Source organism: Oryctolagus cuniculus, chromosome 6 (assembly GCF_051225735.1).
Source record: "Oryctolagus cuniculus isolate XC-2025 breed Fujian yellow rabbit chromosome 6, ASM5122573v1, whole genome shotgun sequence".
NCBI classification, from domain to species: Eukaryota; Metazoa; Chordata; class Mammalia; order Lagomorpha; family Leporidae; genus Oryctolagus; species Oryctolagus cuniculus.
The window spans coordinates 124,069,251-124,094,000 of record NC_142872.1 but is presented as its reverse complement, the minus strand read 5'-3'; the positions used below and the strand labels follow the sequence as shown (position 1 = coordinate 124,094,000).

Below are 24,750 nucleotides of genomic sequence, written 5' to 3'. Positions count from 1 at the left end.
GCTGAGCCAGGAACTCAATCCAAGTCTCCCACGTGGGTGGTAGGGACCCAAGTATTTAAGCAACCAGCTGCTTCTCAGGTGCATATCAGCAGGAAGCTGGAATCCCAAGTAGAGGCAGGACTGACGCGCAGGCACTCAATGTGGGATGCAGGTGTACCACGCGGCATCTTAACCACCACCAAATGCCCGCCCTGATTTTTCTTCTAAACAGGGGAGAAAGTCCTTATCTTCCAGTTTAGTTCCTAGTTCTGCAGGCAGCTCCACAGCATCCCTGAGTGTGAGGATTTGCAGATGAAAGGCTTAGTTAGCCTTCCTTCCATACTTAAGGCGCCCAATAACCCTGATGCTTGAGGAGGCCTGTCTTTTCCTTGGTGGGCTGATCCATTGCCTACAGAGTTTCATAATGGAAGAAAATGCTGTCTCTTGAAAGCACAGGTGTCTGGTTCTGCCTCTCCTCCTAAGTCTAAACTCGCCACGACGCAGCCTGCAGAGAGCTCCCACATCTTCTGTCTTTTAAGCCCTGGTTTTGGAAACCTTCACCAGCCCGGGGCTTCCTCCCAGGAGACTGCTCTTTGCTCCTTTGTTAGTCGATGTACTTCCTCTACAGGTATTTATGCAATGCCTGCCGCACACAGAGGCACATGGCTAAGCCCTGCGGATGTAGTGACGGGCAGCCACGTAGAAGATGAAGCAGGCCACAGCTGGATGGCCTAACTACAGGCACAGGGGCAATGTGGCACACTGGGAATGCACAGCTGTGTAGTACTTCCCAAACTGGAAGAGTAAGAATGCTTCCAATTCAGTTGGACAAAACAGAGTGGTGGGGTTGCCGTAAAGGATGTGAGCATAGCAAACAGCATGTTGGCTTCTTCAATTCAACCTCTGGCTGCTTAGTAGCTGTGTGACCTTAGGAGAGACATTTCACTTCTCTAAGCCTCAGTTTCTTCTTGTAGAAAATGGGGATAATAGAACCACACAGAGGAAAGCGTGAACTGCATAGCACAGTGCCTGGTATACAGCAGGTGCCAAAAACAAAATATGGCAGCCATCATTACCCTCAGTTTCATTACTGTCATCAGTCAGGGAGACCAGGGATATGAATGGCTCCCAAGGGGTACGGTTGTATGCCTTGTGCCCAAAGAGCATCCGCCACCAAAGAAGACAGAAGCATGGTGCTCATGTCACCCAGAGAGTGGATAACCCACCACTTCCAACCATCAGTACAGAAGTACACTGCAGATGCAAAACCATGGGTAAGCTGAGGATGGAGCATTCTGGAACTGAAGAAGGAAATAGGGAGGAGAAAGCCGAGAGAAAGAGATCGAGTTAGGGTATAGAAGAAGGGGGTAAAGAAAGAATTTGACAAAGATAAAGGAAGAACGAAAGGGAGATGGAATGTGTAGGAGAAAATGCATCAAGTCATTTCCCTAAGTTAAGGAAGACTTAACTTTATGGCTTGCTGGAAGTCTGATTCGCTGCCTCTTTTGGGTTCTCCTAGCATTAATCACAAGATAGGAATGAAGAATTTCTCTTCATACGGTTTATAAAACACGGATGATAACAGACGTTGGTTTATTAAACAGAGCAGAAGCGCGAAGGATACATTTGCTGGAGAACGGCCGCACATCTGTGCTGATCTGCAGCCGTGACAGTCCCACGACCGGCTCCGAAGTTCCAACTGCGGTTGTGTGTGGAGAACACACGGGGGCTGAGCATTATGCAGGGATTTTACTTCAAAGGGTCTTCATTTCCAAAAAAAAGCCTTTGCTGTCCAGAATCAATGTAATACACTCTACCCATCAACCTTCATTTTCATAATCAGTTCTGGGGATACAGCCACCCACCAGGCATCCGATTCTCTGGATGTACCTGGCTAACCGCTGTGCTGTGAGAGGCTGGCTCCCTGCACAGGCAAGGGGCCCACCTTTTGCCCACTCCCCCTGGATAGGAAAATGCTAGCAGTTTATTTTCAAAGCTTCAGAAAGGGTGGGCCCAGCCAGCAGTTAGTTTATTCTCCGGCTCCAATTCTCCCTGCAGATGTTATTATTCATCTTGAATGGTCTTTCTGGCTCATGCCCCGCAGCACCTCCTCCTAAGAGTTTTTCCTCCCACCCGTTCCCAGCCCAGCTCATAGATTTCTCTTCTGCAATGGGTCTCAAGCTGAGATCTCCAGAAACACAGCTCTCAGACCCCCAACCCAGGCTTACAGGATCAGACGCTCTAGGTACAAGGCTGGGTACTGGACACTCTGGGTGCAGTAATCTGTGTTCTCACAAGCCTTCCAGGAGCTTCTGTTGTGCAACCAAGTTAGAGAAGCACAGCTCCACTGCCTGCCTGATCCTCCCGCCCCACCCCAGCCCCTCGCCTGCGCCTGCAGCCCAGCCCTGCATCACTGCTGGATCCTGCTTCCCCAGCCCAGCTCCACTGCCTGCTGTTCCCGCCCAGCCCTGTTCTACCGCCTGCTCCTCCTCCCGCCCAGCCTTGCTGCCTCTGATCTCTCTCCCTGTCCTGCAGAACGGGGCTCTTCTACCTGGGGAGAGTGAGAGAAAGCCGAGAGCTCAACCTCTTTTGTATAGAGGTGAATAGTCATCTGGCATTGTGGCTCGGCAACTTAAGCTGCCACCTGCCACAAGGATATCCCATATCAGAGTACTGGCTGGAGTCCCGGCTGTTCCACTTCCCATCCAAATCCTGGGAAAGCAGCAGAGGATGGTCCATGTAATTGGGTCCCTGCCGCCCATGTTGGAGACTGGGATGGAGTTTCTGGCTCCTGGTTTCAGCCTGGCTCAGCCAACTGGGAGTACACTGGGGAGTGAACCAGTGGATGGAAGATCTCTGTCTCTCCCTCTCTCCTTGTCTCTCTGCCTTTCAAATACCTTTTGTAAATCTTAAAAAATAAATAAATAAATAAATAAAAATAAACTGAGTGGCCGGCGCCGTGGCTCACTTGGCTAATCCTCCGCCTGCGGTGCCGGCACCCCGGGTTCTAGTCCCAGTTGGGGGGCCAGGTACTAGTCCCGGTTGCTCCTCTTCCAGTCCAGCTCTCTGCTCTGGCCCGGGAAGGCAGTGGAGGATGGTCCAAGTGCTTGGGCCCTGCACCCGCATGGGAGACCAGGAGGAAGCACCTGGCTCCTGGCTTCGGATCAGTGCAGCGCTGGCCGTAGCGGCCATTAGGGGAGGGAACCAAGGGAAGGAAGACCTTTCTCTCTGTCTCTCTCTCTCACTGTCTAACTCTGCCTGGAAAACAAACAAACAAACAAACAAAAAAACCCTGAGTTCCAGAGCAGAAAGCAACTTGCCTCAGATCCCTTGCTAAAAACAAGTCGAATCAAGACTGGAATCATGGGGCTGGTGCTGTGGCGCAGCAGGTAAAGCCACTGCCTGCAGTGCCAGCATTCCATATGGGCGCCAGTTCAAGTCCCGGCTGCTCCACTTCCAATCCAGCTCTCTGCTATGGCCTGGGAAAGCAGTAGAAGATGGCCCAAGTGCTTGGGCCCCTGCATCCAGTAAGACCCGGAAGAAGCTCCTGGCTCCTGACTTTGGATCAGCACTGCTCCAGTCATTGTGAACAACTGGGTAGTGAACCGGAGGATGGAAGACCTCTCTCTCTGTCTCTGCCTCTCCTTCTCTCTGTATAACTCTGACTTTCAAATAAATAAATAAATAAATCTTAAAAAAAAAAAAAAAAGACTGGAGTCATCCAAATGAGGATAGAACTAGCCACTTGCATGTCTCATCCTCTCAGTCACTCAGCAGACACAGAGCAGTGGGCGGGGCCAAGGCAGGGCTGGCAGTCAGCAGGGCCCAGCACAACCAGCCAAGCTCTGCTTCCCACAGGTGTTTTATGGTCTGCACAAAAACTCCCTGCCCAGGAGCCAGCAGGGGCACATCTGCTGCTAAGCCACGCATCCTGTCTGTACTGGGGCCAGGAAGTTACCCCCCACCCCACCCCACCATCTGTCTGGATCTGCAGGAGCCTCAGGCAAGTCTTCCCCATTGCTTAGCCTCACTGAGCCCCAGCTTCCTTATCTAAAAATGGGACATAACAATCATCGCCTTGCAGTGCCCCTCTCCCCTCAGTGGTTTGGGTCAGGTAAAGCGTCCCTATCCACAGCTGGGGATCAGTAAATGACAGTTGCCCTCCATAAGGTTAGGAGAAATGAAAAATATTCAGTCTCTGTCTTCAAAGGGATTTACAGTAGTGATAAAAGTAAGGCAAGCCCACAAATACCAAGAGCCTGAATCCCTCCGAGGCAGCTGCCACTGGCATGTAACACAGAGCTAGGCAGGGAACCTGCAGTGTGTGGCTCATTAGGGAGATGGAGGTGGTGGCATTTGACTCAGCCCGGGCTGATAATGCCTCTTGGCCAGGGAAAGATACTGCAGGTGGAAGGAAGACGAGGAACACCACCCAGGAAATCTCAAGCAAGGAGACAAAAGTTCTCACACGACAAAGAGGCATCAGAGGACTTCTTACATCGATCGATTGCTCGATTGCTCAGTGGTTTCAATGGGCCACACTCTGACGGCTTCAGGCATCTGCCATTCCTCCCTCACAGAAGGGGTCCAACAAATATCAAGCAGCAGTTTTGTTTTAGGTTGCTGAAACTCATAAACTGGCAGTGACGCTTGAAAATGTTCATAATTACTGACCCAGGGGGAAACCTCCACTGACAACAGATGAGGCGATCTCACTTTCAATTCTCAAAGCAGGTCAACTCCCCCCCAGTATGTTGCACATTTAGGAGGTCCCAGCTCCTCAAATGACATGCATTGCGATTTTACTACGATTTTTTTAAAAAAAGATTTATTTATTTGAAAGGCAGAGTTACAGAGAAGCAGAGGCAGAGAGAGAATGAGAGGTCTTCCATCCACTGGCTCACTCCCCCATGACTGCAATGGCCAGAGCTGAGCCGATCTGAAGCCAAGAGCCAGGAGCTTCTTCCAGGTCTCCCACGCGGGTACAGGAACCCAAGGACTTGGGCCATCTGCTGCTTTCCCAGGCCATGGCAGAGAGCTGGATCAGAAGTGGGGCAGCCAGGACTTCAGCCACTGGCACTGCAGACAGTGGCCTTACCCACTACACCACAGCACCGGCCCCTTTACTACGATTTTGACGTCAGGTTTCATGAAATGAATGCCGAAATGGAGCTATGCGCCTCATAATGGACTAGACTTCCAGAAAGCAGAAGTAGGGCGCTGGTTCATGTCCTGGCTGCTCCACTTCCAATCCAGCTCCTTGCCTGCTGATGCACCCAGGAAAAGCAGCAGCAAGTGCTTGGGCTCCTGCACCCACATGAGAGACCCAGATGAAGTTTCTGGCTCCTGGCTTCGGCCTGGCCCAGCCCTGGCAATTGTTGTCATTTGAGAAGTGAACTAGAAGATGGGAGATTCTCTTTGTCTCTCTCCGCCCCCCCGACTCTGTAACTCTGCCTTTAAAATAAACAAAATAAATCTTTAAAAAAAAAAAAAAACCAGCAGAACTGGGTGCTGTATATAGTGAATTCTTCCATTTTTCTCTTTAGCTTTTTTCTAGGTGTAAGTTAACGGTTATCAGGAAATTTCATTAAATTCTGTGGCCTCTACCCCCAACCACCTCTGAAATTGTCCCTAGCGATGAGAGTGTGGGGGCAGAGGAGTGAGAAGTTCAGCTCCTTCCAGCCTCCTCTTAAGTCTTTGCCTCCCACTTCTTCCATCTGCTTCCGACACTGCAACAAAGCACTCTCTTAAAACACAACACACGGATTCCGAGTGGGTGGTATTGATCCAGACAAGAACCTATTATGGAGAAAGGAAAAGGTCCCAGGGTTACTTAGCAGAAATAAAATGAGTTGGGTGGGAAATCAAGAAAAGAATGCACACATATCAACCAGACCTTGTAAGAAAGAAAGACACACTTTGAGATCAGGTTGGCAGACACGTAGGATGGCTGTGTACGCTCGTGTCAGAAACAAGGGAGTCAAGAATGCAGTGGGAATTTGGGCAAAGAGGGCAGAGGTTTCCAAAAAAGACTAATAAGCTGCTCTGATTGCCCTGGCAACAGGTGCAAAAACACCTGCCCACCACCACCACCACCACCATAGGACAATGATGTAACAACAAAGGGAAAATGGGCACAAATAAAACTGGCAGTAACGAGGGGTGGGGAAACGTGCCTTCTAGTTAGCATCACCTTGAGGGGGGAACAGGAAGGGGTTAGGAGGGACGCTGGGCACAGCAGGGCCTTCGGCTCCTACTCTCCTGCCAGCCTTGCTGCCCGGAAGGGACTGTGGGCTGCAGAACATGCTTGTTCCTTCTCCTGGTGGCCTGGCTGCCTCCTAGTTGGATGGCTTAGTTCGATCCTTGTGGAGCTAGCATTGTGGCACAGCAGGTTAAGCCAGCACCAGCAACCCATATCCAGCTCCCTGCTAATATGCCTGGGAAAAACACCCAAAATGGTCCAAGTCTATGGGCCCATGCCACCCACATGTAAGCCTGGATGGAGCTCCAGGCTCTAGGCTTCAGCCTGGCCAAGCCCCAGCAGTTTTAGCCATTTAGGGAATGAACCAGTGGTTGGAAGATTGATCTCTTTCTCTTTTTCCCTCTCTCTCCATAACTGCCTTTCAAATAAACAAATAAATCTTTAAAAAAAAAAATCTAAACTAGGCGACCAAAAGCTCTTTGGATCTGCTATAATTTTTTTGAGTGTCAAAAGAAGGCGTCCTGAGACCAAAAGCTTGAGAATCTTGTACTGAGCCTGCTGGAGGCACGGCGAGCTGCGGCTTGGACGTGCCTCTGCTGGTGGACACCATTCTACCAAATTAACAATCTTCTTAGCCCCTGTCTCCCCCACTACAGCACGTACTTCCTGAAGGCGGCCATTGTCCACAAAGTAGAAAATCCAGGCGAATGAATGAGGTAAGCGCAAGTGGACAGATGGCACAAGTTGATGATAATGTTTGTCACTCAGAAATTTGATTTTTTTAAAAAATCCTGTATTCAACATGCTAAACATTTCCCTCTTCACATCTGCAGAAGTTTCATGTCTGCATCACTACGGAAACTGAGACTCTCAGGAGAGCGAAGACAGGGAAGACCCAGCAGCACTGGGGCCATCATTCAGTCCACACCAGCGAAGATTCTGACCTCTCCAAATGGGACTCTTTGGTCCCCAGCATGGTTTAAATACCTCCTCCTGACAGTGCGCTCTGGAAAGTTTATTCTCAGGCAATGAAGGGCCATGAGAGGCAGGGCCGAATGGGAGATGTTTGGGTCATGAGGGCTCCACCCCCATGAAGAGATAAATGAAAGAACACCGGGCAGCCACTTCCACCTCTCGCTCTCACCCGGTCTTTGCCCTTCCACTTTGAGAGGACACAGCAAGAAAGCCCCACTAGACGCAGCCCCTCAATCTGGGACCTCTCAGCCTCCAGAATCCAGAGCCAAGCACATTTCTACTCTTTATAAATGACTCAGTCTGTGGCACTCTGTAACAGCCACACACAATGGACTAAGAAGGTCCCTTTGGTCCTTGATTATACTTTTGAATGCCAAGATCACCAGGTCATAGAGCAGTAGCCTGAATTCCTAGGAAGTCAGAGTGTTACGTTGGCCAAGAAGGTATAAATACGAGATACAGCTTCAGAGAACTTCATGGAACAACAGTTGTGCTGCAGTGACCATTCATTGCATGCCTACAATTTATGTGTGTTGCCTCATGTACCCCTTCCAGCAACGTTCCAAGGTCAGCATTAATACTCCCATTTTGTAGATGAGAAGACTGAATCTCAGACAGCTTGAGTTGCCTAAGTATAGGCATCTGGTAAGTAACAGAAGAAGGACTTGAGGGGCCATGCTGTGGTGCAGCAGGTTAAAGCCCTGGCCTGTAATGCCGGCATCCCATATGGGCGCAGATTTGAGTCCCGCCTGCTCCACTTCCGATACAGCTCCCCTCTAACGCACCTGGGAAAGCAGTGGAAGGTGGTCCAACTACTTGGGCCCCTGTACTCACATGGGAGACTGGAAGCTCCTGGCTCCTGGCTTCAGATTGGCCCATCCCCAGCCATTGCAGCCATTTGGGGAGTAAACCAGCAGATTCTCTCTCTCTCTCTCTCTCTCTCTCTCTCATCTCTATCTCTCTCTTTAACTCTTTCAAATAATAAAATATTTAAAAAAATTACTTGAACCCAAGTGTACACCAAAACTCATTCTCTTTCCATCGGGCCACCTTCCTATTCCCTCACATTCAGTGCACACCACTGCCCAGGTCGAGAACCAGCCAATGCGCCTATTCTCTGTGCATTTGCATGACATTTCCTTCTCTTGAAAAGAAATTTTTCTCAAAACAAAAAATTCACCAAGAGAAAACATGTTCGCTCAATCAGAATCATGGTCCCCTGGCATTTTCCAATCCTAACACCTTTCTTTTTTTTTTTTGACCCAATCCTAACACCTTGATCGTGAAGTTCCCACCCCTCGTCAGCGCCTGCTCTTCCTCCCACACGGCCATGCAAGAAGCACTATTAGCAAATTCAGCTGGACAAATCCAATAAAAAAAAAATCCTCAGAACACCCTTGCCCAGATTAGCCAGCAAGGCCCTTTCCAGATGAAAACCCTTGCCCTGCTCGTTGGAGAAAAGTCATGAGCCTGAGATTCGGCTGAAGGCTTCAGGATGGAAGAGGTTCAGTTTTCTTCAGGACACACACGTGCAACCGTATCCTCGGCTGCGGATGCACTGACGACCGATGAGAAGAAGCCCAGGCAGAGCACTCAGGGACCGGGCAGACCTCCCTCACCCACGGCCCTGCAGAAGTGAGCAGGTCCCCGTCACTCACCGAGGAGGGCCGTCTGGGGGTGGGTCCGAGCAGTTCTGCCCCTGGAGAAGGGCCTGGCGTGCGGCCGCTCTCTGGCCTCAGCAGGGAGGAGGAGGATCTGTCCCAGGATCAGCAGCAAGCAGCCCGCCAGCATCTTCTCCACTGTCAGGAGGAGGCAGAGGCGTGAGGCTGTGACAAACACCACCCAGGAGAGGGCAGGCCATCTCCAGGGCTCCCTGGTCTCCAGGTGCCCCAGCCCCACCGGCCCAGCTTGTCAGGGCCCGGGCCCACCAGACTCATACTCCAAACACCCTTTGTGTCTGGTCCTGCAGAACTCAGACCCCTGGGGGCTGGTACTCCAAGCAGGGCATGCAGAGCTGGAATTCTTCATCACCTTGCCCACTATCGAGTTGAACGGAAAGCTTGAGAAATCTAAATCTGCCCTGAAGTTTTGTATTAAGTTTCTTATTAATTACCCATAGTCACCTTCTGTGTCTTGGATCTGAAAAAGGAAAAACTGCATCTGAGAATTCTAAGTAACAATGTTCCTTCTAATTACAGCAGATGGCACGAATTAATATATGTAAATTTTGGAAGGAATCCCTGTGTCTCTGACAGCCTCCCAACCTCTCACATACATTTATTAGGAGGGAGCATGGCACGGTGGTTAAGGGCTGGGACCCTGTGCTAGACCGAGGCCACTCGCCAGGCTCCCCTCTAAATGCTTTCCAGGTACAAACGCACTCAGCTAACTAATGGTATTCCCATAAGGCTCAGAGAGGTTAAGTGGCTTCCCCAAGTCATTCACAATTAGCGAGTGTCAGAGCCAGGATTCAAAGCAGGGCCAGCAGGCCAATTTGCAATCGCATTAATTAGAAGCAAACTCAATTAGCTGAAATTCAAATCCTTGGAAATCAACTCATGAAAACCCACAGCTATTTCACTGTCAGGTAGGGTCACGGCGAGGGTGAGGCAGGGGCCAGAGCAGGAACCACTTTCCAAAACTTAAAAAAAAAACTCAATAATTTAAAAAATACTTAATACTTCAGTGAACTGTTTGTTCAACAAACTGTTCTCAGAAATTGGCCTGGAGATGAACCGAGGCCTGATGATTTTCGAAATCCACAGTGTTTCACACTTGCTGTATTTGAGATAGCTGACTTTTTTACTATGCATTAAAATTATATTAAAAATAGTGAATATTTATTCTGTGCTTACTATGTACCAGGCACTGAGCCAAGCACTTTAAAACTAGTAAATGATTTAATTCTTCCGGAATTCAGAGAAGTTGGGTGATTTGCCTAAGGTTATGTGGCTTATAAAAGGTCAAGTTCCAGAACCCACTTACTCATTACAGCTAACCACTGCCCCCAGTTTTTTCTTTTTGAAGATTTATTTATTTGAAAGGCAGAGTTACAGAGAGTGAGGGAGAGACAGAGAGACAGAGAGAGAGAGAGAGAGAGTGTGTGAGAGAGAGAGAGGATCTTCTATCTGCTGGTTCACTCCCCAAATAGCCGAAATGGCCAGAACTGAGATGATCTGAAGCCAGGAGCCAGAAGCCTCCTTTGGGTCTCCTACGTGGGTGCAGAGGCCCAAGGACTTGGGCCATCCTCTGCTGCTTTCCCAGGTCATTAGCAGGGAGCTGGATTGGAAGTGAAGCAGCCGGGACTCAAACCAGTCTTGCAAACAGTGGCTTTACCAGATATGCCACAGCATCGGCCCCAGCCACCATTTTTAAAACAACTGAAACTCTTCACCATTTGAACTGGTCTCTTGTCATGGCTCTAACTCTGAGCGTTCTTCTGAGAAAAGGGAGACAACGCAGAGCACTCTGCCTCTCTGGAATCTTAAGCCTACTACTCACCTGCAAGCCTGCTTGGTTTCCATCACCTTGTTTCAAATAAAACAAGTGTGTGACATCATTCATATGTGATGTATTACCCTGATGCCGTTCCCCTCTGCAGACTGAGCAAATACAAAGTCCAGGTTTATTTATTTCCAAATGTATTTAACAGGCTCTTGAGACTCACTTTCTTCCTGACACACATGTACTTAAATCAAACATTTAGGGGCTGGCGCTGCAGCGTAGTGGGCTAAAGCCTCTGCCTGTGGCGCCAGCATCCAATTTAGGAGCCAGTTCAAGCCCCAACTGCTCCTCTTCTGATCCAACTCTCTGCTATGGTCTGGGAAAGCAGTAGAAGATGGCCCCAGTGCTTGGGCCCCTGCACCCATGTGGGAGACCCGGAAGAAGCTCCTGGCTCCTGGCTTCGGATCAGCCCAGCTCAGACCACTGTGGCTATTAGGGGAGTGGACAAGCAGATGGAAGACCTCTCTCTGTGTCTGTAACTCTACCTCTCAAAATAAATAAAATATTTTTTTAAAAAATAGCAAATTCTCAAAAAATAGTTTTAAAAAAATCAAACACAATTGTTTAATCAATAACAAGAGTCACTGTTCACTTGCTCCCCATCTAGGACCTCAGTCCTTAATGTGTTGTACTATGAGAATCAACAGTAAGACTAGTCTTCAAACATTACTTTATACTTTGTGTGTCTGCGTGGGTGCAAACTGTTGAAATCTTTACTTAGTATAGAGTTGATCTCTTGTATATAAAGGTAATTAAAAATGGATCTTAATGAAGAATGGGATGGGAGAGGGAGTAGGAGGCGGGATGGTATGAGGGTGGGAGGGTGGGTATCGGGGGAAGAACTGCTATAATCCAAAAGTTGTACTTATGAAATTTTCATTTATTAAATAAAGGCTTTATATAAATAATTAAGAGAGGAAATAGGAGAAAGGAAGAGGAAGGGTAGGATTATGGACAGGGAGGAGGGCAGGGTAGGAAGTAGCACCATGTTCTTGAATCTGTATATGTGAAAATTGTGCTCGCTTCGGCAGCACATATACTAAACTTGTATATGTGAAATAATTGAAATTTGTACACCTTAAATAATTTTTTTATAAATTTGTAAAAAAAAAATCAAACACTTAGAGTATGATGTAGTAGATAATGACCACTTCCAAAAATGAAATGCCATTGCATATGGTTTGTGTTTACCGTAGATTTCAAGAAGCATTTGTGTTTTCAAGACATCATTGTTAACCAAAAGGTGCTAAGCATAGGAGAAGGGTAGGAAGTTAAACACAGAACTTGAATACTTCTAATTGTCTTACCCTGGGAAGGTTATTTAACATCTCTGCCTCAATTTTCTCATCTTTTAATTGGAGATAACAATACAACTGGTTTTTGTGTGGATGAAATGAGTTCATATACATACTAAATTGTTATATATTTGTATCATATTTATAACATAGACAATAACACTTAAACCACTGCCTGCCACATAGATAGTATTGAATAACTGTTAGATACTTGCTATTATTATCATTCTACAATAAAATCAACAAACACAAAGTACACATTGTTGAGGCCAGTGTTGTGGCACAGTGGGTTAAGTTGCTGTCATATCAGAGTGCTGAGGTGAGTCCTGGCTGCTCCACTTCCAATCTAGCTCTCTGCTGAGGTACCAGGGAAGGCAGCAGAAGATGGCCCAAGTGCTTGGCCCCTGCCACTCATGTGGGGGACCCAGGCTCCTGGCTTCATTGTGGCCATCTGGGGAGGGAACCAGCAGATAGAAGACTCTCTCTCTCTCTCTGTAACTCTGCCTCTCAAATAAATAAATATTTTTTAAAGTAGACATTGTAATTTTATCATACTAACTCATTTCATTTACATTAAACTAACTTTCATGCTTCCGTATGTATTTTATAATAAAGTGATAACAAATTCCTAATTTTAAATATAACTTAGTATCTATAAGTATTTGAAACTTTCTTTTTCAAAATGCAATGGCACAGCATACCACAGATTGATCAAAAATATTTGCAAAACATGTATCTGATAAATTATTTATATCCATATGCTCACTAAAAAGATTAACATCCATTTAAAAATGTGCAAAATATTTGAAAAAACCACACCATCAAAAAAGATACTTGACACTCTTAGTCATTAGAAAATACAAGTTAAAACCTCAAGGATGAGCCACAACAAATCCATCAGAACAGCTGTGATTAAAAAGGCTGATATAACCTAGTGTTGACAAGGATGTGAAGAAAGAGGAACACTCATCCCCTGCTAACAAGAGCACAAATTGTTGGTCACTTTGGAAAAAATTTTGGTAGTTTCTCGTAAAGTTCAACATACACTTACCAAAGCGACATGGCACAGGATGACCAATTGTCCCTGTTCACCCAGGACTACCCATGATTGAGTCCTGGGAAATCCTTCGGTCCCAAGCAAACTCGATGTCCCTTTCCCCTGCCAGCTACCCGCATCCTGAGGATTCCCCCAGAAGCTAAGACAACACTATCCACACAAACACTTGCATGTAGACGCTCACAGGAAATTTATCTGTAAAAGCTAAAAACTGGAAACCACCCAAAAAGCCAATGACTGAAGCACTAATTATGGTATACTCATATAATGGAATCCTACCCAGTAATTAAAAGAATGATCTTCTGGGTAAATCTCAAAGTAGTTATGCTGCCAGACACAAAAATATTACACACCGAATGATTCTATCTCCATGACATCCAATAAAGGACAGAAATTACATGACTGAGAGCAGATCATTGGTTCTGCGGGCCAGGGGAGCAGAAAGGGGTCAGCTACACAGGAGCTGAAGGCACATGTGGAAGGTGATGCAAATGCTTATAGCATGACTATGGCAGACCTACACATCCATCAGACCTCGTCAAATTGTACAACCAGAGCAGGCATCTGGCACAGAAGTTAAGATGTCACTTGGGACTCCCGCATCTCATATCAGAGTGCCCATTGGAATCCTGGCTTCTCCACTTCTTGTTCCATTCCCTGCTAATGTGCACACTGGGAGGAAGCACTTGATGGCTCAAGTTCTTGAATCCCTGCCATCCACATGAAAGACCTAGGTTGAGTTCTGGGCTCCTGGCTGTTGTAGGAGCTTAGGGGCATTTAGAGAGTGAACCAGTAAGATGTCTCTCTCTCTCTCTCTCTCTCTCTCTCTCTCTCTCTCTCCTTGACTCTCTTCCTTTCAAATAAAGTGGAAATAATTTTTAGAAAATTGAACACTAAAATTACTTTTAATTATCACATGTAAACTAAACTTCAAAAAAATTTGTTACAAAAATAAAAGAATGGGGGAAAGGATACTATATGGATACCGACGTAAATCAGTATGGCAATATTACTATAGGCAAGATAGAGTTTTAAAAGAAATGCAGTGGCAGAGAAGAAAAATAAGGCAGTGTGTGCACCCATTTAAATGGTTGATTCTTGGTTTGGTATTTACAGCTATTAGCATTAGAAGAACAGGAGCCATTTCTAATTGGGAAAAGGAATGAGGTTGGAGAACAGGTCCTTTCATACATGAGCAAATGAGAAGAAGTGTTGTGCTGGGGAGAAAGGTTAATTCAATCGGGACAGATTCCATGGGGCATTTGGGAGCATGGAAAGAATATTTTTAAAATAATACAATGGCTTTGACTTTTGTTTTCGCAAGTTCTCTCCTCTCTAGAGGACAATGCGTCTTTTCATTTAGCTTCACCAAGGGGGTGGGGGAAGAGAGAGAGGAAATTGTTCTGACCGTCTTGGCTACAGGATCTTCTATGCATCACTGTTGGAAGCAAATGCACAGGCGAGTGGAATTTCCCCAGAAGTGACACTATGTCTGTGGCCCTCCTGACACTTGTGTGACCTCACCTAGGAGAGAACTCTCCGAGCTTCAGTCAGACATCACTAAGAGGCATGGCCTAGGGGTGGGCATTGTGGTACAGAGGGTTAAGCCATCACTTAGGAAGGCCACATCCTGTATCAGAGTGCTGGTTTGAGCCCCAGGTACTCCATTTCCAATCCAGCTTCCTGCTAATGCACCTGGCAGGCAGCAGATGATGACTCAAAGAGTTGAGTCCTTGCATCCTATATGGAAAGCCTGTATTGAGTTCCAGCTCCTAGTGTTAGCCTGGCTCAGCCCTAGCTGATGCAGGCTATGAGGAGTGAACCAGTAGATGGAAGATCTCTCTCAATATTTCTCTCTCTCTCTCTCTCCTCTCTCCTCTCTCTCTCGCTCGCTCGCTCTTCCTTTCAAATAAATAAATAAACATTTAAAAAAAAAAAGCATGGCCTATAAGCAGTCTTTCTCAATTTGGACCTCCGAATCAGTCCTTAAAGCATCCTGGTTTGGCTGAGAAGCCCATGAGAGCATTTCAGGCATGGAAAGTCAAGACACTATGGAAAAAAATATTCTACATGAAGGATCTCTGTGAGTGAGACCCCAACAGAAAGAAGTGGCCATCAAAGAAGGATGTACTTTTCTCTGAAGGGAGGAGAGAACTTCTACTTTGCTTATGGCCTTGTCTAAATACTGATGGAGTTTGTGAGTTCAAAAGTCTTCCATAGCCTAGGCAGCTCATATCAAGAGCCTTGGGTGGTCACTGACGTCATACATAAGAGTGTTAATTGTTAAATTAACAAGAGTCACTGTGCATTAACTTCCCATGAAGGACCTCTGTCTTCAAAGAGTTGTATTAGAAGAGTTAACTGTAGGGGCTGGTGCAGTGCTGCAGTAGGTTAATCTTCCACCTGCAGCACCGGCATCCCATAAGGGCACAGGGTTCTAGTCCCAGCTGCTCCTCTTCCAATCCAGCTCTCTGCTATGGCCTGGGAAAGCACTAGAAGATGGTCAAATCCTTGGGTCCCTGCACCCTTGTGGAAGACCAGAAGAAGCTCCTGGCTCCTGGCTTCGGATCGGTGCAGCTCCAGCCGTTGTGGCCATTTGGGGAGTGAACCAATGAAGGGAAGAGCTTTCTCTCTGTCTCTCCCTCTCACTGTCTATAACTCTACCTCTCAAATAAATAAAAAAATCTTTAAACAAACAAAAAAAAAAGAGTTAACTGTAAAACTTGTTCTTAAACAGTTGTGTGTGTGCATGTGTGTGTGTGTGTGCACAAATTCTTGAAATCTTTACTTAGTATAGAGTTGGTCTTCAGTGCACAAAGTTAATTAAAAATGAATCTTAATGGAGAATGGGACTGGGAAGGGGAGAGGGAGGAGGAGGGGTGGGAGTGGGAATGGGAGGGCGGGTATTACGGGAAGTTAACTATCCCTAAAGTTGTACTTATGAAATTTGTATTCATTAAATAAAAGGTTTCTTTAGGGGAAAAGCTTTTAAATAAAAATTTTAAATAAGTATAATCAGTGGTTAAAAAAAAGACCCTGCTACCCTGAAGAAGGTGTCAAGACACCCTCCCAGATGATAGTCTCAGCTCCACACAAGCAGGGAAATGGGAAGGCACTGATATTGACTTATTAAGTGCCTACAGCAGGCCAGGGAATGAGCTGGGCGTTATCCACATTGTCATCTTATTTTATCCCCCTAATCATTCTGCAGCGAGGATGAGTTTCTATTTTGTGGATAGAGCACTAAAATTGACAGATGGAAAGACACTCTCCAAGGCCCCAGGGCTAGTTCACTGGCAAAGCCAAGATTCTACCCCTGTCACGTCTTAGAGTCATCCCATTTGTTAGAAAAGAGATTTCCTCAATTTTTAAGTTTTTAGACACCAAGTTCAACAGTGTTGCCCCTCTAAGACCTTGCATTCAGCATGCCAAGTGTGCACACCAATTTCTCCATGCGTTCACAGAGCTGCATAACTGGACCTGCATAACCATCAGAGACCATACCTTCTTGTCTCCCACCTACTGTTGGAATTCCTGTCTCCTGCACAGCCAGCAAATGGGAAGCCAAACTCTGCTACAACTCAAAGCTGTCCTTGGATTTCAGGTGGCTCTAAATGCTAGACCTGGGTTGTCCTTACATTGACCTGACATCTAACTTCTACCCAATGCTGAAGGCCTGCTTGCCAGCTCAGCCTGCCTAGACTGAACTCTCCTTTTCCCACCCAGATCCTTCCATGGCCAAGGTCATTTCATTGCTCAGCAGCCCAGAACAGAAGCTTGGCATTTCTCTGCAAACTCAGTACATTCATAAGTAGCTGTCCTGCCTCTGTAAGGCTTCTCTCAAACAGATCTGCTGACTGTTCCCAACCCTACAGTCAATGCTCCATTCTCACCCAACCAGGAGCCCCCCTGCTTTGGGGCCTTCACCCACTGGCCTGTTCTTCCTCCGTTTGGAATCCTCTATGATCTCACTGCCTAATGTTACCATTCAAGGCCTTCCATGATGGATCGCTGCCCTCCACTCCAACCATGGTGCTCTCCACATCCACTCGGAGTTCCCACCAGCGCCTGAAGAACTCAGAGTCTTGTCACAGCTGGGTGGACAGGCTTGTCCATGTTGGTCCCTTGGCCTGGCATGCCTACATTTCACAAGAATCAAAAACTGCATTGAATCCTCAGGGATCAACTCATGTGCCACCCACTCTGTAAAACACTGTCCCATTTTCCCAGTGAGGCTCAACTTTTCTACACACCCCCGATGGCAGGTTTGCTTTCTGCACTAGCACTTCATTTCTGATCCTACCGTATCTGTTTCCCTGCCTACACTATGAGCTGCTCCTTCAGACTGTCATACCTTATCATCTCTGTATCTCCCACATACTGGGTGCTGAATTTTGTAACTAAATATTTAGAAAATCAATATATGCTACATAAACACTTTGGTGATCATTTATTGATCTTTTATCATAAACAATCAATAAATGTTGAAGCCAACTGACCCTAGTTTTTCACCCAGTAATGCTAAGGTTGCCCATGTCTTCCTGTATCTATGATATTTGACTAAATGGAAGTGACCTCACAGAAGGCAGTCTCCTATTTTCCTGATGAGAGGGTCTCTCCAACACAACTGCACTACAGTGCTAACCCCTCTTCTTATCTAATAATAAGATACCAACAGGATCAAATCCACATTACATGGCTTGACATTCAAAGCTCCATAATCTGGCCTATACAATCATGCTAACCTCAACAACTTCCCTACAAAGCCTACCAACACACACACACACACACACTCACTCACACACACCCCTCATCATTCATCTCCATTTCAGCCCAGTAGCCCCATACAATTTAATTTGTAATTAATTTCAGCTGATTGAATTCCATTTATGACAAATAAAGTGTGGGTATATAGTCACCTCTATCAAAATGAAGTGTGAATTGAAACAACCTAAATGACCCTTAACAATAGAAGATTGTGGGATAGTCATACAATGGAATATGACACAGCAATAAAAAGAATGAATTAGGTTTTATATAATAACATGGTAAATTTAGTAATATCATATTGAATAAAATAAAACTTTTAAATGGACAAAACTATGCTACAATCAGGAATCAAGATAATAATGACACTTGGGATGTTACTGCACAGAAAGTACCATGGAGGGGGGAGTTCTAATGTTTGTTTATTAATCAGAATGTCGGTGACACCTGTTTATATCATGGAAATCTATTTGCATTCTTGATTTTTAAAAAGATTTATTTATTTGAAAGGCAGAGTTATAGAAAGATAGATCTTCTACCCACCAGTTCATTCCCCAAAGGCCAAAGCCAGGAGCCAGGAGCTTCTTCTGGGTCTCCCACATGAGTGCAAGGGCCCAAATTTTTGGGCGATCCTCTGCTGTTTTCCCAGACACATTAGCAGCGAACTGGATCAGAAATGGAGCAGCTGGGACTTGAACTGGTGCTCGTATAGGATGCCAGTATTCCAGGCAGTGGCTTAACCCCCTGTGCTACAAAGCGGGCCCCTGTATCCTTAACTTGTGCACTTGATTTGTGCATGAATACCTCGATAAAAAGCTTACTTTAAAATCATTCAAAACTACTCTATGCTGATAGAAGTTAGAACAGTAGCTACCTCTGGAGGGAAGTTAACAATGTGAGGTCAAAAAGGTGCTTCTGGGCCGGCGCCACAGTTCACTAGGCTAATCCTCGGCCTGCAGCGCCGGCACCCCGGGTTCTAGTCCCGGTCGGGGTGCCAGATTCTGTCCCGGTTGCCCCTCTTCCAGTCCAGCTCTCTGTTGTGGCCTGGGAAGGCAGTGGAGGATGGCCCAAGTGCTTGGGCCCTGTACCTGCATGGGAGACCAGGAGAAGCACCTGGCTCCTGCCTTCGGATCAGCGCAGTGCGCCGGCCGCAGCGGCCATTGGAGGGTGAACCAACGGCAAAGGAATACCTTTCTCTCTGTCTCTCTCTCTCTTACTGTCCACTCTGCCTGTCCAAAAAAAAAAAAAAAAAAAAAGGTGCTTCTGACACACAGCTCTGGGAGAGGGTCACATGAGTGTATTCATGTATAGAATGCCACCTTATGGTTTGTGCAGCTTTTACAGATCCTTTTGATGAGAAGTGTACTTAGCAACTGACAGTGGCATACTGCTCCTGGCTCCATGCTCAGATCCTTCCACGGACAACAGGAAGGAGAGATGAGAGCTGAAGCAGCGTCTTTAGCGAGACTGTAACAGGTGTTGTCACTGGAATGGGCCATTGTGCAACTTGTTATTAAAAATGAGGCTGCCCAGCTGGTCACAATGTGGAATCCATGCAAGGTAGATGGAATAATGGTTCTCCAAAGATATCCATGTCCTAATGCCCAGAACCTGTGCAGATGCTTTGTCACATGGAAAACAGAATAAAGGTTGCTCATCAGACGATCTTAAAAATAGAGAGGTGGAAGTGAGTGTTGAGGTGCAGCGGGTTAGGCTCCACTTGGCATACCTGCATCCCATCCTAGAGTGCCAGTTCGAGTCCCAGCTGCTCTGCTTTTCACACAGCTCCCTACTAATGTGCCTGAGAAGGCAGCAGATGACGGCCCAAGTACTAGCGCCCCTGCCACCCATGTGAGAGACCTGGGTGGAGTTCCTGGCTCCTGGTTCAGCCGGGCCCAGCCCCAGATGTTGTAGGCATTTGAGGGAGTGAACCAGCAGATGGAAGATTTCTCTCTTTTTTTTTTTAATTTATTTGACAGGTAGATTATAGACAGTGAGAGAGAGACACAGAGAGAAAGGTCTTCCTTCCGTTGGTTCGCTCCCCAAATGGCCGCTACGGCCAGCGCTGCACCTATCCGAAACCAGGAGCTAGGTGCCTCCTCCTGGTCTCCCATGTGGGTGCAGGGCCCAAGCACTTGGGCCATCCTCCACTGCCTTCCCGGGCCACAGCAGAGAGCTGGACTGGAAGAGGAGCAGCTGGGACTAGAACCTGGCACCCAAATGGAATGCCGGCACTGCAGGAGGAAGACTAAGTGAGCCACGGCGCCGGCCCCAAAAGATCTCTTGCTCTCTATATCTCATTCTCTCTCTCTCTTTCTTTGCCTATCAAACAATAAATCTTCTCTTAAAACAGGAAGATTATCCTGGGTTATCCAAGTAAGACTCCCATAATCACAACGGTCCTTAAAAGTAGAAGAGAAGGCACAAGGGATACTCAAAGAAGTGTCAGTGTGAGAAGGACGTAGCCCTGCACTGCGGACTTTGGAAACGGGAGGAAGCAAGAAGCCAAACAATGTGGGCAATCTTTAGAAGCCAGATATATATGCAAAAGACATGAACACATCGTATAAGAGATTCCTGCATCACTATGCTTACAGCACCACTGTTCACAATAGCCAAAATATGCAATGGTGTCCATCATCAAATGAGTGGGTTAAAAAAAGTAGTATAAATATACACAATGGAATATTATTTAACTATGAAAAAGAATTAAATTCTACCACTTGCAGTAAAATGGATGCAATTGGAGGACATCAGGTTGAGTGAAATAAGACAGTCATGGAAACACAAATATCACATGTTCTCTTTTGTATATGGGAGCTAAAATTAAAACAGAAAAACAAAACAAAAAGGAAAAAAGCCTACATCTATCAGTATTGCTTCAAGACAGTTTTGTCAAACTCTTGTTGTATGCCTTTGTCAAACCGGTGGTTAAGAATGATACGCTACTTGGCTGGCGCCACGGCTCACTAGGCTAATCCTCCGCCTTGCGGCGCCAGCACACCGGGTTCTAGTCCCGGCCGGGGCACCAGATTCTGTCCCAGTTGCGCCTCTTCCAGGCCAGCTCTCTGCTGTGGCCAGGGAGTACAGTGGAGGATGGCCCCAGTACTTGGGCCCTGCACCCCATGGGAGACCAGGATAAGTACCTGGCTCCTGCCATCGGATCAGCGCGGTGTGCAGGCCGCGGCGGCCATTGGAGGGTAAACCAACAGCAAAGGAAGACCTTTTTCTCTGTCTCTCTCTCACTCACTGTCCACTCTGCCTGTCAAAAAAAAAAAAAAAAAAAGAATGATACGCTACTACAGTTTTAATGACCTGTGATTGTTTTAAAATTTGCTGTATATGAGTAAAATGGTCATCTTTTCATTTGATTACTGTTTATAGTCCTTGCCTATATTCCCAGTGAACTAGTTTTTTGTTTTTTGTTTTTTGTTTTTTTTGTGGGTTTTTTTACTCTTTATTTGTTGAACCCTTTATGTAGTAGAATATTAAGCCTTTGACTAAGATATAAATTAAAAATATGTTATCTCAAGGGACCGGCGCTGTGGCACAGTGGGTTAATCTTCTGCCTGCAATGCCGGCATCCTATATGGATGCCAGTTCGAGTCCCAGCTGCTCCTCTTCCAATCCAGCTGTCTGTTGTGGCCTGGGGAAGCAGCAGAAGATGGTCCAAGCACTTGGGCCCCTGCAGTTGCATGGGAGACCCTGAAGAAGATCCTGGCTCCTGGCTCCAGATCGGCCCAGCTCCAGCCATTGCGGCCATTTGGGGAGTGAACTTGTGGATAGAAGACCTTTCTTTGTGTCTCTTCCTCTCACTGTAACTCTATCTCTCAAATAAATAAATAAAATATTTTTTTAAATGTTATCTCAAAAATTAAAAAATGAAGGAAGCAGAAAGAAAGGGAGGGGGAGGGAGTATCATATTCTTAGAATTGTATCTGTGAACTACAGTGAATCTTCCTTTTGTATTAATATCATATTAACACAGAAAAAAAAAGTTAAGGATCTTGAAGTGCGGAAATTAGCCTAAATTTCCCAGGTGTGCCAAAGTAATCACAAGAGTTTTGTAAGACACACAGGCGAGTCAGAGACACAGTTTAGAAGACGCCACAATACTATATGTTTTCCCTGATCTGTGGTAACTCATAGAGTACAAGACAATGCAAAGCATACGAGCAAAATCGACATTTTGAGGACTGATTATTTACTGTTGAGGAACAGTGTTTTTGTCTTCTTAAAAAAAAAAAAAAAAAAAAAAAGCCCCATTACTAGCTTTGAAGACGGAAGGAGGGACCTGGAGCTAGGAAATGCGGCCAGACTTAAGCAATCAGGAATCACAAGAAACATCTCTTTCCTGAGATCCACAGAACGACTGATTCCAGCCCCGCAAGCCCATTTCAGACTTCTGGCCTTCAAGGCTGCAAAATAATAAATGTGTGTGGTTTGAAGCCGCCACGTTTGTGGGAACTTGTTCTAGCAGCCAAGGGAAACGAATGCAGTAGCCTAAAATAGCAATGGGGATTCTAACGGGCAGCGAGCCACGATTCTCACAGGCAGATAAAGGTTCCTCTGACAACACTCCTAGCAGAGCTCTCAAAAGTGTCACCTGGCTCACCTCTCCAGCCACCGATTTTTACAGGCAGGTATTTTGTGAAGATTTCAGTTTCAATCATACCCATCTGGGAGATGACATAACTGAGGCGCAGGTAACAGCAGTAACTATAGATAATAAACATAGAGCGCTTGCCCTGAGCCAGGCATGGGGCTAAGCACTTTGTGAGTATGATTTGATTCAGTTTTCCCCACTACCTGATTTGCATGTGCTGGCAAGAAAAGCGAGGGGCTGAATCTAAGTCAGTTTTTAAAATCCTTATAGGTGTAAGGCGGGGACTGGATCTGGGTACTTCAGGTGCTAAGAGTACTGTGCCTAGGGGGACAGCATCACCTCCTTTCATCCCTGTCAGGGTCATCACCACCAGTGACTGACAGGATTCAGCCCAGCCCTGGCGTTCCCTCCCATCTCCCTTCCTGGGTGGCTGTCGGCCGAGCCACGTGGCAGGGTGCAAGGGTGACCTCACAGGCTGACGCTCCAAGAGCCCACGTGGCGCTGAGTCCTAGCGACAGTGGAGATGAGCTCCTCTCTCTCTCTGGACACTTCAGAGCCTGGGAGTCATCCCTGCCTGCAGGTTAAACAGGGACGCTCGCCTTTGTTTCTTAGAAGATGGGGATCCCTGGGGAGGACTCCCTTGCATGTGCAACCGACCAGGGGTCAGCGAGTCCCAAGGCACTGGGTCCCTGCCAACTTGACCAGGCTTTCGCCTCGCCCACTGGTCCCAGCCTGCTTGCCCTGAGCCCTGGGCTTGGCTCCCCCTCTTGCTCCCTCCCTACTCCCTCATGTCACCCCTTGCCTTCTCTCAGGTACTGTTTCTAGGCCAATTGTGGCATTTTTTTTCCCCTAAAGCTTCCAATGGTTCTTTTATTCCCTCCCTATCTTCCAAACAGAAATCATCTTTCCTTTTCTTTAAATCTCAGGCCTCGTTTTCAACCACCTTCTGCTGAACAGAGACACAGGGCATTAGCTGTCCAAGAGACTTGGACTCTGCCATGGCCCGCCCAGCAGTGCAGGTGGTCCTGTGTGCCTATCAGCAAGGAACCTCAGAGCCCTGATTTATAGAAAAGAGTGGCTGGCAATTTGCTGGGGGCAGGGGGCGGGGGAATGGGGAGTGAGTTGGAATTCTTTTGGCCAGAATAAAAGTGCAGACAGATAGGGAAATGGGAGTGAAGGCCCATGGGTGGCCTGCTCTTCCCCAGGAGGGTCTGGGGGACAAGCTGCAGGAGCTGAGCGGGAACGCTCCAGGCCATAAGCCCATCTCAGCCTCTTGACACGGTTTTAGGATGCCATGGCTTTTGACAGCACACAGGAGAAGGCTCTGGCATGCAAAACTCCTGGTCACCACCCTGGGGTACCCACCCAGAGGCCTTCCTCATCCTGCTCACACCAGCACCCTGACCTTCCTGGAAAGACGGGGGAAGGAGCCCACCTCCCAGCATCAGGATGCACTGGGCCCGTGGGAGATTTTCCTGTCCTATCTCGTCTCGTCCTCACAGCCCTATTAGACAGATGAGCAAACTGAGGCACAGCGGAACTGAGAACCTCCAGGTGACCCAGCCTGCCGGCTTCCTGGCTGGGGTCTGAAGCAGGCAGGCTGGCCCCAAGGTCTCTGCCCTCGACTGGAGCTTCCCGCGGCCTCTCAAAGGCCCCCCGGAAAGTGTACTTGGGGCAGGCACAGCCTGGCTTCCTGGCTTCTGACAGACAGCTCAGATCTTGGTCAGTGGGTTTGTTCAGGGTGGGAGGTAACAGCCCTGAGGAGAGTGCCTTCCTGGGTGCCCAAGCCCTGGACACCCCACCAGGGGCAGTCTCCCGGTTTTCCTGTCCTCTCTTGAACCTGTCCTGGGTGGGGGCGGGGAGGGGTCTGCCAACTACCCCCAAAACGCCCTCCCTTTTGTCTCCCCCTTTGTAAGATAGGGAACAAGAACAAAATCCAGACGACATCATGAAAATACCAGCCTCCCACGGGGAAATCCGAATCATGGGCTGCCCAGCTCATGGGAATCACCCTGGGTACCCGCTTAACAAGTCCCCGATTCCCTGCGGCGGTGTAGACCCAGTCGGGGTGTCCCCGCTGAGGGGCACAGCGCCCCCTCGGGGCACTCCGGGGCCTCAGCCGGCGCCGTGCGTGTGGGACTCCCGGCGCCCCTCGTTCCCCCGGCCGAGGGGTCGGGGCAACGCCGTCCTCCCCTCTCCCGCGGTCCCCAGAGGGGTCGGGAGCGCCGGGTGCTGGGGACCGCGCGGAGCCGCAGGGGCTGGAGTGCCGGCCCTGGGGGAGCGCGGGAGCGCTCGCTGTCTGTCGGCGGGTCTGTCCGTCTGTCAGCCGGTCGGTCCGTGCGCCCGCCTGTCGGTCGGTCGGCGT

At 47.5% G+C, this 24,750-nt stretch overlaps 1 protein-coding gene across 7 annotated transcripts in view; it reads right to left on the bottom strand.

Moving 5' to 3' along the window:
• MATN2 (matrilin 2) overlaps positions 1–24,750 on the bottom strand; it is a 152,750-nt gene that overhangs the window by 126,627 nt on the left and 1,373 nt on the right. For all 7 annotated transcript variants that reach the window (XM_089336359.1, XM_089336361.1, XM_089336363.1 and 4 more), the window contains exon 2: positions 8,815–8,955. In XM_089336359.1, coding sequence (XP_089192485.1) covers positions 8,815–8,947 — 133 coding nt within the window. In that variant the 5' untranslated portion in view covers positions 8,948–8,955. The remainder of the gene's footprint in view (positions 1–8,814; positions 8,956–24,750) is intronic.